Raw genomic sequence first — 14243 nt, forward strand, 5'->3', positions numbered from 1 at the left:
GAACTCCACAAACATGAGATGATGAATATATACTACTGACGTTTAGATTGATGATAGGGAATAAAAACTTTTGAACTCTACATCTCATAACTATTTTCAGATCAAGAAAAAAAACTACAACATTCACTATTTGTCTACAAGAAACTTTGAATATTTCTCAAAAGAAGGATAAACACAACCCCCAAAGCATTTGCATGAAAATATGGGGGAGAATTACAAATGCCTCACCTGACCTACAATTTTGTTCTTACAATTAATTGATAAATGTGTTCCAAGACAAAGGTAAAATGCACTTCCAGAAATCAAAATTAAGCTGCCTTTGGCTTTGCCTTGATGCGCTTTACCCTGGAATACAAGAAGACTCCGGCAAGTGCAACTCCAGTGCCTGCAAAGAAGAATGATACGGGGTTTTACATGTGAGTACTGGGAAAACCCGTTGCATTAACATGGTGTCACAATTTTGGCCTACATAACTAAGCAGATGAAGAAAAGGTGAATAATGCAGAAAGCATAAGAACTTTACCTAGAGCATTGATAAGTGAAACTGGTGTCTTGAAAAATAAAACAGAGCTCGTAATGACGACCACCCTCTTCACACAGTTACCAACGGAATGGGTAACTGGGGATACCCTTTGCAATATCATGTAAGAAACCTGGAGGATTCAAACAACACATATAAGAATGGACTTAGGAAATTATGATGTTTAGAATTGTTGAGGCCTTGTCGGTAAGAATAAGACTTGTGCCTCTTCAAAACAGAAGCTATTAGAGGAGAAATCACGGACCCTTCATTAGAGAAGAAAATAAAAAGTATAACAATGATAATATTATAACTCTACCTCTCAAGAATTTGACGACAGACTTTATAATACAAGGTACATGTAAAGCTACACAAGACACTAACAAAGCCAGTAGTGGAAATAAACTGTCACACTCTTAAACCTCAGGGTGAAAGAGTGATAATGACTAAACATCATTGCCACCAGAAGAGCAACCAAAGGCCCTTAAAATGCAATAACAAGAAAGAAAAAAGACAGCATGAATGAACATCCTCTCTGATGTACTGCCAGCTTGGGGTTCCTAGAAAATTTCTGCAAGGTAAACGGATGCTTCGGGGACCAGAAACAAAAGTAGTCATCCCCTGAACCTGCATACTCTTTTCAAATTATTTTCTCCAGAGGCCATATATTATAGTCAAGGGCCAGAGTTCAACATCATTTAGGAATGCTTTCCTTACTGTGATATGATTTTTCAGGAATCATAATGCACTATGTTCCAGGTACCACCAATGACCAAAGGGCAAAAAGCAAATTTTAAACATAAGATCATATGCCCTCACTCCACTTCGATAGTCAACAAGAGGGTTTGGTGTTTGGTTTACCCTATTGAAGGATTGAAACAATAACTATGTTTCTTTGTTCAAGTATTCGTTTCAATCTGACCATGCTTCTGAGATGAACGTAATACCCTGTTTGCACCCTCCCAATCTCTCGCCCCCCCCCCCCTTCCCAATCTAATTATACATTGTCTAGAGGTATCAAAGGACTCCAAGGTCGAAGTAAAGATGTTGACTAAGCAGCAGAATCCCCAGTAATTTTAACCATCATCCATCTCACCAGTCATGTCACTGTCATCCGCTTTCTAGTGCCTCCGACCTCCAATACCCTTAGCATTTGACACCTAGATGGCCAAGGACAATATCCATGACGTGAACAGTTGAACTGCCAAAACTCAAGAGGCAGGGGGAAGGGAGCTAGTTTTAGAGATGGAGAAGAAAATAGTAGCACTGGCAATCTAATCAAGGTTATCCATCGAGGAGATCGAGAGCGAGGCTGAGCATGAGAATGAAAGAGAGGATTCCTTGAAATATATTGCACCATACACCTCTAGAAAACCCACTCCTTTCCTCTCCTCTATTTGTCACTGATTCCACTTCTTGGAGAGATTTGGAAAAACACCCAGTAAGGCCCTTTGCATATTGAAGAGAGGACCCAATTTCAGCAATCTTAATGAATGCCAACTGTGAGCAAAGACATGTGTAGGGACTCACCTAAACTTCCTACACAGTTCACTTATGCTAAAAGAAATCTAGGGATAACTAATTGGGTTATTTACAGATTACTAAAAGAAAGGATAGGTGTGTCTTTCTATGAAAAGTTTTTGAGGGGACTTTCTATGAAAAGTTAGTTAACAGACAAAAGGGGAAGCAGAACAGTGTTGTAGTGATGAAATAAATGGAGGAAAATCATAAAGGAAAATGAGAAAAGTAGAAAGAAACTATTCAGTAGGAGAATATCCCCTCTCAAAGTGTGAGTACTGAGTAGGCTTTATGTAATAGTGCTGACATCAAACTGATTGATCTGTATTATCTAACTATTCCTTCCTTACCTCACTTGATTCACGTGATTTTCCTTTGTTTTTCCATCTCTGATGATCAGTTCTTAGCCAAAGGATACAGAGAATACAGTTGAGCATCAAAGATATTCGAAACTTAAAAGAGACAAGGGCACAAGCCAACCAGATACTGACAGTGGCTCCCACATTCTATTATAAAAGATTCATTAGCTCCTACATACACACTTTGATTAACAGTAAGTTACAACAAGAACAAGCATAAATCACTAATAGAAAGAGATGAAGAAGCAAAATAGCAGAGATATGATGCCAAAACAGTGTCATGAACCAATTCAAGGAAAGACGACGCAATTACAAGATGTAAGTAGAGAAAAGGTATAGTGTTACCTGTTGGTAAGCATGGAAGCAAAGCGCAGCCAGCAAGGACCTCGTATATAATTGTTGGACATTCACTCCCTGCCACAACAAGGATAATCATATTAGCCAATGCCCAATACGTTAAGAGGATTAGTCTGCAGCATTCAACAGTCCAAAAGAAGGGCTACAGAAAGATATACTTACAGCAGCTTCTAAATATGTTGGAGTAAACTTGACACCTTCCATGAAAACAGCCGCTGGGGCTAAGAGTATAAAAGACATAACTGTTATAATGGAGAAGAGTGTGATATTGTCCATTGATTCCTGTCAAAAAACATAAATGAGATTTACTCAAAATCACAAAAGTCAATCCTAAAATAAGAAAACCAATGTGCTGTATGTAATATACAATAAATAAAGAAATATGCTTTCAAACAAGCAAAAGAAAAGATTCGACAACACACAAAATTGCCAGGTACATGTTTCCTCCGATTTTTTCAGCTGCACCATTTGGTTTAAGCAAAAAAAAAAGAGGAAAGAGAGTGAAAATGAACATAAATGCACATGATCTAATCTCCAAATCGGATGGATGGGTAAGTCAAGTGAGGACGAGAAGGTAATTCAGGCCCAGAAAGTTTACCATAATAGGAAATGGTGAAAACATCCATAAAAGGAAAATGGTGCAACTAAAAGAAACAGAGGAAGTATTTATTAGTAAGGATTAAACATCAGCTAATGACAATAAGTATTACCTCTTTCTTTACCATGACCTTCTTGCTAAGGACGTTACGAGATTGGTTTGTCACATTAGAAGCCATAGCACTCCAAAAGCCAGCCCTTTATGGAAACAATAAGAAATCATAAAAATTATTAAGCAAAGGCTCATGTTGCAGGCCAAATGGATCCATAGAAGCACAATAGCACATTCACTTACCAGTTAAAAGAGGCCTCAGTCACAGATGCAAGAGCCACCCCTCCAACGATGGGAAGAAGTGAGAGCACAACCCAAGGAGTAGGAGTCTACACCAAAGGATCATAAAAATTAATCCGTACAGAAAGCAGCATTAAATTGGCTGAACAGAAGGCTAATCGTACACATCAGAGGACCTACAAATTTTCAACATTTATGTATGTGATAATAAACATATGAAAAAGGTGTAAAGTATACCTCTCCCAAAAAGGCAGCAGACAGTATAACAGAGAAAAATGGCTCCATAGCTTTGATCGTGTGAGTGAACGATACTGCCACTTTACCAAGACTCATGTTGGTGAAGAGGTTGCCTAAGGTGTGTACCATTGCTAATGGCACAATAGCAGCTAGCTGTAAAACAACAGTTGAAATAAGAAAACTAAAACAGCAGCCTGGAATAAAACTGTCTAGGATAGCAGTATAAACAAACTGATAAATCACCTGTCCAGCGCTGACTTTCGGTTTCTTATAGAGATTGAACATCCACATAAAGATTACAAGCACTGACCCAACAGCAAACTGAATGACTGTGACAGTCACGGGATAGTGAAATGCCTTCAAAACCTGCGGGAAAGATCATCGTATAAAGTTAGAATATACGTTGCTGCGCTAAAGATAGGGCCACTACTTTATTGAGTACCTTGGATCAAAGCATTCCTTAAAAACCAATATAAACTCAAGAAATTTATTCAATTTATGCCAAAAGACAACTGAAATCTGCATAAACAAGAGAAGTCCAGTACTCTCATTCAAACAAATCTACTTCATTTCAAAAAGCAGCATTCTAACATACACTCCGAATGACTTGCTTAGTATAGGATAATCAATCAAGGGCACATCCCATGTTATAAGGCTCCCATAAAGTTGATTTCAAACTAAGATCATTAATTTCTCTCAAAATATTTTGATAATACTTTAAAAATTATATCATTATATTCATGAAGAAAAGGTACTCCATGATAAATTTTGAAAAGCTTTATCCATATCCTTTTAGAAATTAATGGCAAAAGGAGGAGTAGGAAACATCACTGACACTACCTCTATGGCACCCCCATCTGCACTCTAGGTCTCTAACTCTATATACTTCCACCGAACCCTCGAAATACCCGTATCACCTTCAAAAAACTAAAAAAAAAAACTTCTAAACTTAGCTCCACCATAAACACACAACACCAGATTTCCACCAGCCATACCTGAATCCTAGTCCTACATTTCAAAATCCAAATGATATTCCCAATAAATAAAATGAAATCCAGAACGCAAGGGCTCTTCTGAAAGAAGCTACTAAAAGGACAGTCCGAACGCTTTCTACTTCAAGAACACCAAAAATTACGAGCCCTCAAAGCTTAGAGAGCAATCATAAGATCATACACATGGTAGCAGCCTCACAAACGAGCTGCCATCAGCATACGCAATACGCCATTACTATATATGTGTTATGCTTTAAAAACCATCAATCTAGTAAGAAATATATCATTTCATTCCAAAACTCCATTCGAATCTTCGACGGATCCACGCTCATTCAAGTAAATTCATCTAAACTTCCTTTTCCTTCCCATCCTTTCCATCAATTACACCAACTAAAACCTAATAGATTCTTATTAACGAACTGGAGTGCTTTCATTAACCTTATAATCACAATTTCTTCGTCATTTTCACTTCAAACTAAAATATGAAAGTATGAAAAAATTAAACAATTTTAGCATTCAGTATAACATTATTCACAAACTAAAATCCAAATCAATCAATTTCTTCACTCATTCATACAAAAAAACATAAAAGTTACAAGTATCACGTAAATTTCAACCATAAAACACATATCGTCCAATTTAAAAACAAAAAAAAAAATGCGAAAAATGCGAAAATATAACCTGCTTGTTGTAAATGTTGAAGTAGATGTTAAAAATATACCAAAGCCCAAACAAAATCCCTAGTTCCAAAGTCCGCGATAAAGCCGCTTTCGGTGCTTCATCGGAATCCGCACTTTCCGGCAACGACGTCGCTTTAACAACAAATTCATCCTCCGACGATTTCTTCAACGACGGCAAAGAAACCAATCCATCAAATCGCGAAGATCGCCGGCTTAAATTGAAGCTAGAATCCTCATTCAAACTACTAACAACAGACAAACTTCTGGAATTAGAGGAGAGAGAATGACGAATTGGAAGTGAATTGAAGGAAATAAGACGATGCTGTTGAAAACTAGGGTTTTTGCGAGTTTTAAGAAGAGGAATTGAAGGTGAGATTGAGATTGCAGAGCTCTGCATTTTGGGGATGATTTGGAGTAGATGAAGAAGTTGGTGAAGTTACGTTGGAGGCTCCGCTGAAGAAAGCGGAGTGAGAGAAGAGGAGAGAGAGAGAGAGAGAGAGAGAAAATGAATGAAAAAAGGCGTGGATTCTGCTTTTTATTATTGGTGTGTTTTTTTTTTTTTTTTTTAAAGAAATGGTGTATTTTTACCCAAATTAATACATGCATATATACATGTTTGTAGGAATAGGACCATATTCACGAATCACAATAAATATGCATGATTAAATTATGTACATAAAGATAGATATGAATGAATATATACCAATTATAAATGAGCATATATTCATTTGGTTTGTTATTCATGTAAAAAATTTTTTTTGGGCCTCTTTCGAGAACTCGTGGTAAGATAAATTACCTTTAGGCTACTCTCGTACAGGATCACTCACCCAGAGGTCCAACAAGCCCCAACCCCCTCCCTCCTTCCCAACAATATTTAAATTTGCTTCCACTAAGATTTGAATTTTGGTCTCCCATGTGGGAGATAGGAAGTCATACCATTGAAATTGACTTGTAATTCATGTACATGTTCGCATCATAATTTTTATACTAGCATGTGTAGTATCTAAGTTTTGTATTTTTGTGAATTTTTTAGGTGTGATTTAGGGAAAGATGGTGAATTTTGGTTGTCTTATTTTTGGGTTGGTGGACGAATTTGTGAAGAGTGAATATGGAATAATTGTAGCAATTGGGTGTTTGGTGGCCATGGACCATGATTTGGTGTTTAGTGAGGGAAGAGTGGGATATTTGTTTCTTTTGGAAAGTGGTAGGAGTATTCCCCATTAGCAAAATGCTTTTTTTTTAGTAGTATGATTTTGACTAATGAATTAAACAAAGAAATTAAGCATTTCATTAGTTAACTTTTTTTTAGTAAGAAAAATAATATTAGGAGGTCCTTTGCTTGAGTAGATTTCGTGATGCATCATTTATAAGAATAGAAGAAAATGATGATGGTTAGTACAAGGAGTAACAACAAAAGAAAGAGTTAACTAAAATTTCAACATTAACTATTCAATCAGCCACATAAATTTGCTTCTCTGAAGATGTGCTTGAGTTATCAAGAGTCGAACTTGTTCAAGAGAAGTTTTATATCCTTTGTGATATTAGCTAGTTGTCATGAAGGATCCCAAATTCCACTAGGGTCTGTTTGGGAACCATCATTTCATTTAGAATGATGAAATTATCTCAGTTCACTTGTTTGGGTACTCAATGGAATTGGATTTGATATTGTACCAAATCTAGTTTAATTCTAACCCAAGTTAAAAACACATGGTGTAAATCTCACCCCCTTCCCCTATCATTTCAATTTCTCTCCTATACTATTTTCTCTTTCCTCTAATTCACTCCTCTTCCTCCACCTCTGCTGGTGACCTCACCCCATGCCCAGATTGAAATTCAATTCTCATGTTTCTCAAATGAGTTTGAGGAATTGGATGAATTCAATTCCCATGTTTCCCAAATGAGTTTGAGGAATTTAAATTCAAATGCGTAATTTTCAATTTCTAGAGTTGAAATACTAAAATTAAAAAAAATCGGGTTTTTAAACGCTACCTTAGTGAATTATAGGTTGTCACAATTTATATAGGTATATGTAAATAGTGTTATATATCAATGAGATTATTAATATTTGGATGAATTCAAGAGTGTTTAGAATTTTTTATGTAAAATAGGGAGTATGATGATTGTTGTTTTCACGAAAATTACCAAAAATGTCACTGATATATGCGTTCTTTATAATAATTTAGGAGTTTTTCATAATACACTAAGGAATTGAGAGAGAAAATTATGGAGGTAGAAAAGGTTGGCTTATATCGATACAAAAAAAATCTTTTTAGGAAGCTAAGATTACCTTATAGATTAATCCGATCTAGATTAGCAAGTTAAACACTTTGGAGAAGAGTAGAGGGAATTAAGGGTAAAAAGTTCCCCTTTTACAAGTGGCCATCAATACGAAATTACTCCCTCTGTTTTTTTTTATCTTTCTCACTTAGAATCTTGACACTATTCATGCATAGAGAGAATCTTCTCAAATGTTCTCAATTTATAAGAAAAAACATAGTCATGTGGGGTCTTGTTTGATTCGTCTCAATTAGTACTTTATTAATATTCAATCGTTATAATTTTACTAATATATAATGAAAGATATTTAAGTTTTAAAACGTGCATTGGCAAACGTGCAAAGTCAAAGTAGGAATGATAAAAAAAAACAGAGGGAGTACTTGTTAGCATACTATGTAATACCGCAAAATATTGGTTATGACATTATTTTGTTATATTGTTTGTTAGACTACTTATTTTGATTATTCGAACTTACTAAATCAACTTCTCATATATGTATATGTATCTATTTATTAAGTTTTGTCTTCCACATTTATAAAATTCATGACTACTGTGCATAAAAAAGTGTTGATGATGTTTTAAATTAAAACTCATTTTTAACTATAAACTTTAAATTGTCATATTTTTCTAATATACTTGCCTTGTTTAATTTAATAGTGATTTCCTAATATCTTTTATATTTGCAGTCCAGATTCATTACGAATCTAAACTCAAATTTGAACTAGGTGCACTATTGACTGGTTTCCTTCACATAGGCCATAAGCTAATATCGCCGTCTTTCGTTTTTGTTACTTTCAATATTCTCTTTAATTTCCTGTCTTTTTGCTCTCTCTTGTTTTTGCCAAGTTCTTGGACGAGATTGTCTCAACCACTAGCCCAATTGTACCAATAAAAAACGCTTCCTGATTAATGTGAGCATGGCTTAATAAGTCTTTTTTATGTCATGTGTGTTTGATCAGTCTATGGTTATCTAGTTATATTATTGCGTGTTTATTTCTGCAATCTTCACACCATTATCATGATCATTTGGATGGTTAGTCAGTAGTCACTGCGTTGTGTAATAAGTTTGTTGGTTGGTCGAAGTTGGTGACCTGGGTTGTCATTGTGCTTGCTGATTGTGTGCGGGCGAAGGTGCGTGTATGTGCAGGTGAGAGCTGGTCATAGAACAGCAAGTTGAGTGTGATCAGTGATGGCAAGTAAGCAACAAAACAGTAGGCTAAAGCCTGCTACTACGAACTGATCCCTGCAGTTGCTACTACTGTTGGTTGCTAGCTGCAGCCATCTTTGCCGACTACTGGCAGTCGTCGTTGGTGGTTGTGGGGAGTGTCGCTAATTTATCTAACCATTCTCCACGTAACGAAGAAGTATACTGACATGTTTACCGTTACTAGCTTTACATGCTTTGCAAAACACAAGGTAAGAATGTCAATGTATCTCTTCTTATATACAGAACGGTTGTGTACTAATGTGTAGGACTGCATAGGATAGGATTATGTCAGGATTATACATTTATACTTCTTATCAGGGGACAACTGCAGGAACAAAAAAAATTATCTTTGAGATCGTCCACAAAGATGATAAACCACAAAGAAGTATCTTAACGCTGCTTGTGCTGAATAAAAATCACTAGAAATTTAGAGGGGGTCAAAAAAACAAGTAATCATCACAAACTTAGAGGCCACGTTACTCAGACTCGAGTACCCATGTCTGACCCGAGTACTTGCCTAAGTATCTGACTCGGCAATTTTGTGGAACTTTTTCAATTTTTTGGCCTAAAATGAAGTGTTAAAGTGTCCCATCAATGTCTAAGTGTCAAGGATCCGACATGGCTACTTGACGGGAAATGAAGAGTCTGAGTAACAGAGCTTAGAGGGGAAAAAGAAAAGACAAGTATGCTGCGAAATGGGAAATCTGTAAGGGGAAGAAATCCTGAAAGAATTTTCGATATATAACTTGGTTAACCAAACTCGTCAAATTAATCTCTTTATGTATAGTTTAAGACATGTATACTTGTAGACTTCCCGCCTTCTTCATTCGACAAACAGGGCAACTGTCAATGAAAGCATCACAATCTATACAAAGACACAAATGCCTGCAAGGCAATATCAGAACAGAAACCTCCTTACTCTTGCATGCTCTGCAATGCGCCAGCTCTTTCGAAGATGGATGATGGTTATGATGATTGGCTAATGGATTTAGAACATTCTGATTACAAGAAGTAGCATCATCTGCCATGTTCTCGCCACAACCTTCCTTCAATAAAGCAGCAGCGCCTTGTAGAAAGACTTCATTGATGTTGTTCCTTAAGACATTCACAAGAGACTCATTATGTTTTGCTCTCAAGTGCCACGACTGAGCTTCCACAGCTACCTGCCTTACTTTCTCCAGTAACTCCTTGTTTTTCTGCTTCAGATTCTCTATCTCCGCATCTTTCTCATGTATCCTGTGGCTTACTTCTTTCTCAAGAGCATTCAGTAGAGAAACTGTGTGACGGTGCTTCAGTTCTGCAATGCCCTTCCTGATGTTCTCCTCCTGTTGAAAATGGCAACAATAAATGAGTTGATGCAGCACCAAGTGTAATAAATTCACATAACGTACCAATTTGTCTCTGACTTTCTAGATGGGAAACTCTAAGAATCTCTCCTCAAATTTGAACAAATTATCATCCAACAGATCAAAAGTAAATATTCTTCAACTGGTCCCTAGTCAGGCAGTCTGACCTTTTTTTTTTTCGTGTGTTGCTTAAGTTTTTAGACTTTCTGTGTAACTTCTTAACTTCAAAGTTTCATGTATACCTTTTTGCCAGGCTAAGTTTTTATCTAAGTTTTGTAACTTCTATTGTATTTTGCTTAACTAAGACCTAATAGGACTGACAGATTGTCTCATAAAAGAATTTGCGAAATTATCATGTGAGATCTTTGAATGGCTCATAACTTTATGGAACAATTTTCCCATATATTTACTTGTGTCCAATCAGAAAAGCACTGAAGTACACACATAGTATATGATCATTTAATCTCATTCGATGATACTTATGTACAAATAAAGTTATACATAATACAACTACTATATATGATCAGTTGATGAATAAATGAGTATAACAGTGTAAAACAGCGTATGACATCCCATCTTATGCAAATCAAGGTAGACAACAAGGAAGGTCTATAGTCTGATGACATCCAATCTAATGAAAATCAAGGGAGACAGCAAGGAAGGTTGACATTCTGATGCAGATATGTTAATACCAAATCAGAAGATAAGTTTCAGTCTTCAACTATATGTAATGCTGCATTATACAAGGCAGATGTATCTTATCATGACCCTAAATTTACATTTCAGGTTTTCAAGGTAGGGCATGTTTATGAAGATGAGACATTTGGCAATTACTAGAAAACCAGAAAGAAAGTAAAATGAACCTGGATTCTAATATAATGATCAAATTCATCAGTCTGCCGCATAAACTCTGTTTGCAGATCATCATTGTGAGACAGTACCGATGACAAATTAACCATTACGCTTTCACCAGCAGATGAGATGGAAGAATTGTGATCCTCTTCTCCATATGAAAGCTTGAGTCCAGTGGAAACAGGAATATGCTTCTGTGTATTCCTGGCTTGCCCAGTTTCATTCTGGCATATATTGTCATATGATGTCACAGGAAAATTGTGCTGGCTAAAGATGGGTGTGCCTCTTCCTATTTTCTCAGGTAGATTCACCAAGGATGTGTTCTTGTTTCCAACCATGTTCATCATATCAGCATTACAGCCAAAAGGAACTGCCATATATATAGGTCAATACAACACTTTCCAGTGTTAGTCCCAAAACAACAGCCAGAACAAGGTAATCATTAACTGCAAATATCCAAACCACATACATCAAGCTCGGCACATAAGATAAGATTACTCTAATACTGCATTCGCTTCTCCTTAAAAATGTAAGTTTCAAGTCTACTAAGTTCAGATTAGTACTTGGACAAAAAGCTTCAATAAATTTTAATAGTTCAATAAGTGCCAACAAGTTCGGATACAATTCAACAAGTTCTGAAAAATAAAGGTTACAAAAATGCACCCTAACTTGTAGTGAACTATAAAGAAGGGCCAAACTGGACACGTACAGCCAATTGTGGCAACAACAACCAACAGTTATTAAGAAAAATAAGTAGCTTTTTCACTTCCAATACGCGTTAAATACAAGCATTACTCAAATGGCAGCATGCAAACTACAAAAAAACTACTAACTCAAATAACAAACACGAGTCCAGGAAGTAAATCTTTACTACAGAGATAAGTCATAACTACCACCTACTTCACCACACATATTAGGAGTCGAGCAAACAAGGGGAACCAGTAATTAAAGTTCCATAAGAAGCAGGCAAGAGGGAAATGACTGACCATCTAATTGCATTGGTGGTGGTATTACATTGGGATTATACGGCAACCTTACGCCCTCTCTGGCAACAGGAAGCATAGGATTCGTATCATTAGCTCCAAACATGCTCCTGAAGAAAACCATCCAAGCTAGTGTTAACACTCTATATTAGGTCACTGCATATGTTGTAAGAAGTCTCAAACATCATATAAAAAGAAGCACAAATAATTGCAAATACATATGTCATTCAGAAAAGCACATAATATCCAAATCAGAAGGAATAGATCTAAAACTAGACAAACATGTCTCTGCCTCCATTAAACCCTTCCTTTACGACAATGCTGATCAACACAAGACACTGATTTCTACATATCAAGCACTGTATAAGGAAAACTGGAAAAGCATCAAATATGTGATCACAAACTATAACTGGAAATGCAGCACAAACAAAATCAAGTGGCACAATGCCAATAAGATCAACTTCATCAAGGTCAACAAGAAAGCAAATAAAGTCAAGATATCTTAGTTACAGGATTGCTTCATCATATCAGAGACAAAGATCCCAAAATCAAAGAATAACCAAAATCACTAATATCAAACTTAAGAATCCAGGAGTATAAGCACCACAAGTCAACAATCTCAAAGGAGCAGAATGACCCATATCACAAGCATTCTCACAATCTGACAACATTTAGCAGATTTTAAAGTTGCTAGGGGAGAAAAAAAAGAGAAAGTAACATACACTTTCACTGCTACAAGTCTAATAACAGTAAGAATACACAACATCAACAGCAATTATACAAGAAGATTTCCTTCAAAATTTGCAGGATTTATCAATACCCAGAATAGGAAATCAAAGCATAATCAACATTCCTAATCAAAAAGTCTACCAATCATCTTAAAATCCATAATATCATAACCAAATATCAATCCCAAAAAAAAAAAAAAAGGATTTTTCAAAGCAAACAAACATGATTTTTAGCCACCCTTTTAAAAAAACAAATCTAACCCATTTTAACAAACAACAACCAGATTAAAGAAAACCAACAAAAACAAAACTTTACACACAACATCCAAAAAAAAAAACCCACATAAGAAATCTTTAAAGTTCATAGAAAATCTTGAATACCCACAAAATAAGAATGAAAATGGAAGAAAAAACTCACCTTGAAATGAAATAAAATCTCAATAATGATGATGATGAAAGAAAGTGGGTAAAGAGTAGTTTAATGGTGAGGTAAAGAAGAGAGAAAAAGAAGTGAGAAAAAAGGAGAAAGAAGAGAGAGAATCATTTGGATGTTTAGGGAGAAGTTTTTGGAAGAAAACGATAAAAAAAGATGTTTTATGTGAATGGAAAAAAAATGGGGGAAAGAAAAAAACTGTACACTGCCGTAGCAGAAGAAGCAGGAAAAAAGGGGAGTGGCGAAAAACTGAATACCCACTTGTACAACAGTACGGGGGAAGATGAGATGACACAGCCACACAGAGAAGAGAGGACTTTCAATTCCCCCCATATCGTTTCTTTCTTACTCTCTATATTTGTGCAGCTTTTTTCATTCATTTTTCCCACCACTAAGCTTTGATTTTCTATAATTTCGGTTACTATCCGTTTCTTTTCCTCATAGGGGTAACGTTTTGGTGTCTTTTCAAAGGTAGGGGCCGTAGGGCCGTAGTGGTAATTAGTAGCGGGGTGTAAATGAAACGAGATAACTTGTAAATATTATGCGATTGACTCGGTTAAATTTATAAAGGCTTGAGTTAGCTTGAATTGAGATATCGACGGATTATGTTGAATTATAACTCGATTTGAAATTTTGCAAGAAAGTTGAGAACGTGGTTATTAAGTTTTATTGACTCCGTTCTCTTTTAGCTGCAGGCCTGCAGCAACACGAGTATTTTATAAGTCACGAATTATGGTCAATAAAATATAACCAATAGGTAAGAAGAAATCTTATGGGTTGCCCTCGCACACGGCCCCATCTAGAGGCTTAATATAAGTGAGACACCCCCAACCCCCATCTGAATCCTGATTAATGCTTAGGGTAA

At 36.1% G+C, this 14243-nt stretch overlaps 2 protein-coding genes across 4 annotated transcripts; both read right to left on the minus strand.

Moving 5' to 3' along the window:
- Positions 1-19: 19 nt before the first annotated feature.
- On the minus strand, positions 20-6087 carry LOC104894286 (triose phosphate/phosphate translocator, non-green plastid, chloroplastic). Its single transcript, XM_010680480.4, has 9 exons — positions 5554-6087; positions 4124-4246; positions 3881-4033; positions 3647-3732; positions 3465-3549; positions 2917-3036; positions 2743-2811; positions 524-653; positions 20-385 (listed from the first exon to the last, which is right to left on the minus strand). Exons 1-9 carry the CDS (start codon positions 5947-5949, stop codon positions 309-311), a joined length of 1239 nt encoding a protein of 412 aa, XP_010678782.1. The 5' UTR covers positions 5950-6087; the 3' UTR covers positions 20-308.
- Positions 6088-9743: 3656 nt separating this feature from the next.
- On the minus strand, positions 9744-13779 carry LOC104894287 (probable BOI-related E3 ubiquitin-protein ligase 2). Of its 3 annotated transcripts, XM_010680481.4 has the most exons (4): positions 13364-13779; positions 12221-12327; positions 11246-11604; positions 9744-10361 (listed from the first exon to the last, which is right to left on the minus strand). In XM_010680481.4, exons 2-4 carry the CDS (start codon positions 12321-12323, stop codon positions 9825-9827), a joined length of 999 nt encoding a protein of 332 aa, XP_010678783.1. In that variant the 5' UTR covers positions 12324-12327; positions 13364-13779; the 3' UTR covers positions 9744-9824. The 3 variants fall into 3 exon arrangements, with proteins under 3 accessions (XP_010678783.1, XP_048500066.1, XP_010678784.1); XM_048644109.2 differs by lacking the exon at positions 13364-13779 and having other exon boundaries at positions 12221-12373; XM_010680482.3 differs by lacking the exon at positions 13364-13779 and having other exon boundaries at positions 11246-11680.
- Positions 13780-14243: the final 464 nt, after the last annotated feature.

The sequence above is a fragment of the Beta vulgaris genome, chromosome 5 (genome assembly GCF_026745355.1).
Source record: "Beta vulgaris subsp. vulgaris cultivar EL10 chromosome 5, EL10.2, whole genome shotgun sequence".
NCBI classification, from domain to species: domain Eukaryota; kingdom Viridiplantae; phylum Streptophyta; class Magnoliopsida; order Caryophyllales; family Amaranthaceae; genus Beta; species Beta vulgaris.

Bases quoted from the DNA above. Each gene is read 5' to 3' on its own strand.
- LOC104894287 (XM_048644109.2), bottom strand. From the start codon at position 12,341: ATGGTTTTCTTCAGGAGCATGTTTGGAGCTAATGATACGAATCCTATG. The intron at 11,605-12,220 runs GTCAGTCATTTC...TATATATGGCAG, and splicing joins ACCACCAATGCAATTAGATG to TTCCTTTTGGCTGTAATGCT. The intron at 10,362-11,245 runs GTTCATTTTACT...CATTTTCAACAG, and splicing joins ATCATTATATTAGAATCCAG to GAGGAGAACATCAGGAAGGG.
- LOC104894286 (XM_010680480.4), bottom strand. From the start codon at position 5,949: ATGCAGAGCTCTGCAATCTCAATCTCACCTTCAATTCCTCTTCTTAAA. The intron at 4,034-4,123 runs GTGATTTATCAG...GTTGTTTTACAG, and splicing joins CGAAAGTCAGCGCTGGACAG to CTAGCTGCTATTGTGCCATT. The intron at 2,812-2,916 runs GTAAGTATATCT...TTGTTGTGGCAG, and splicing joins CAACATATTTAGAAGCTGCT to GGAGTGAATGTCCAACAATT.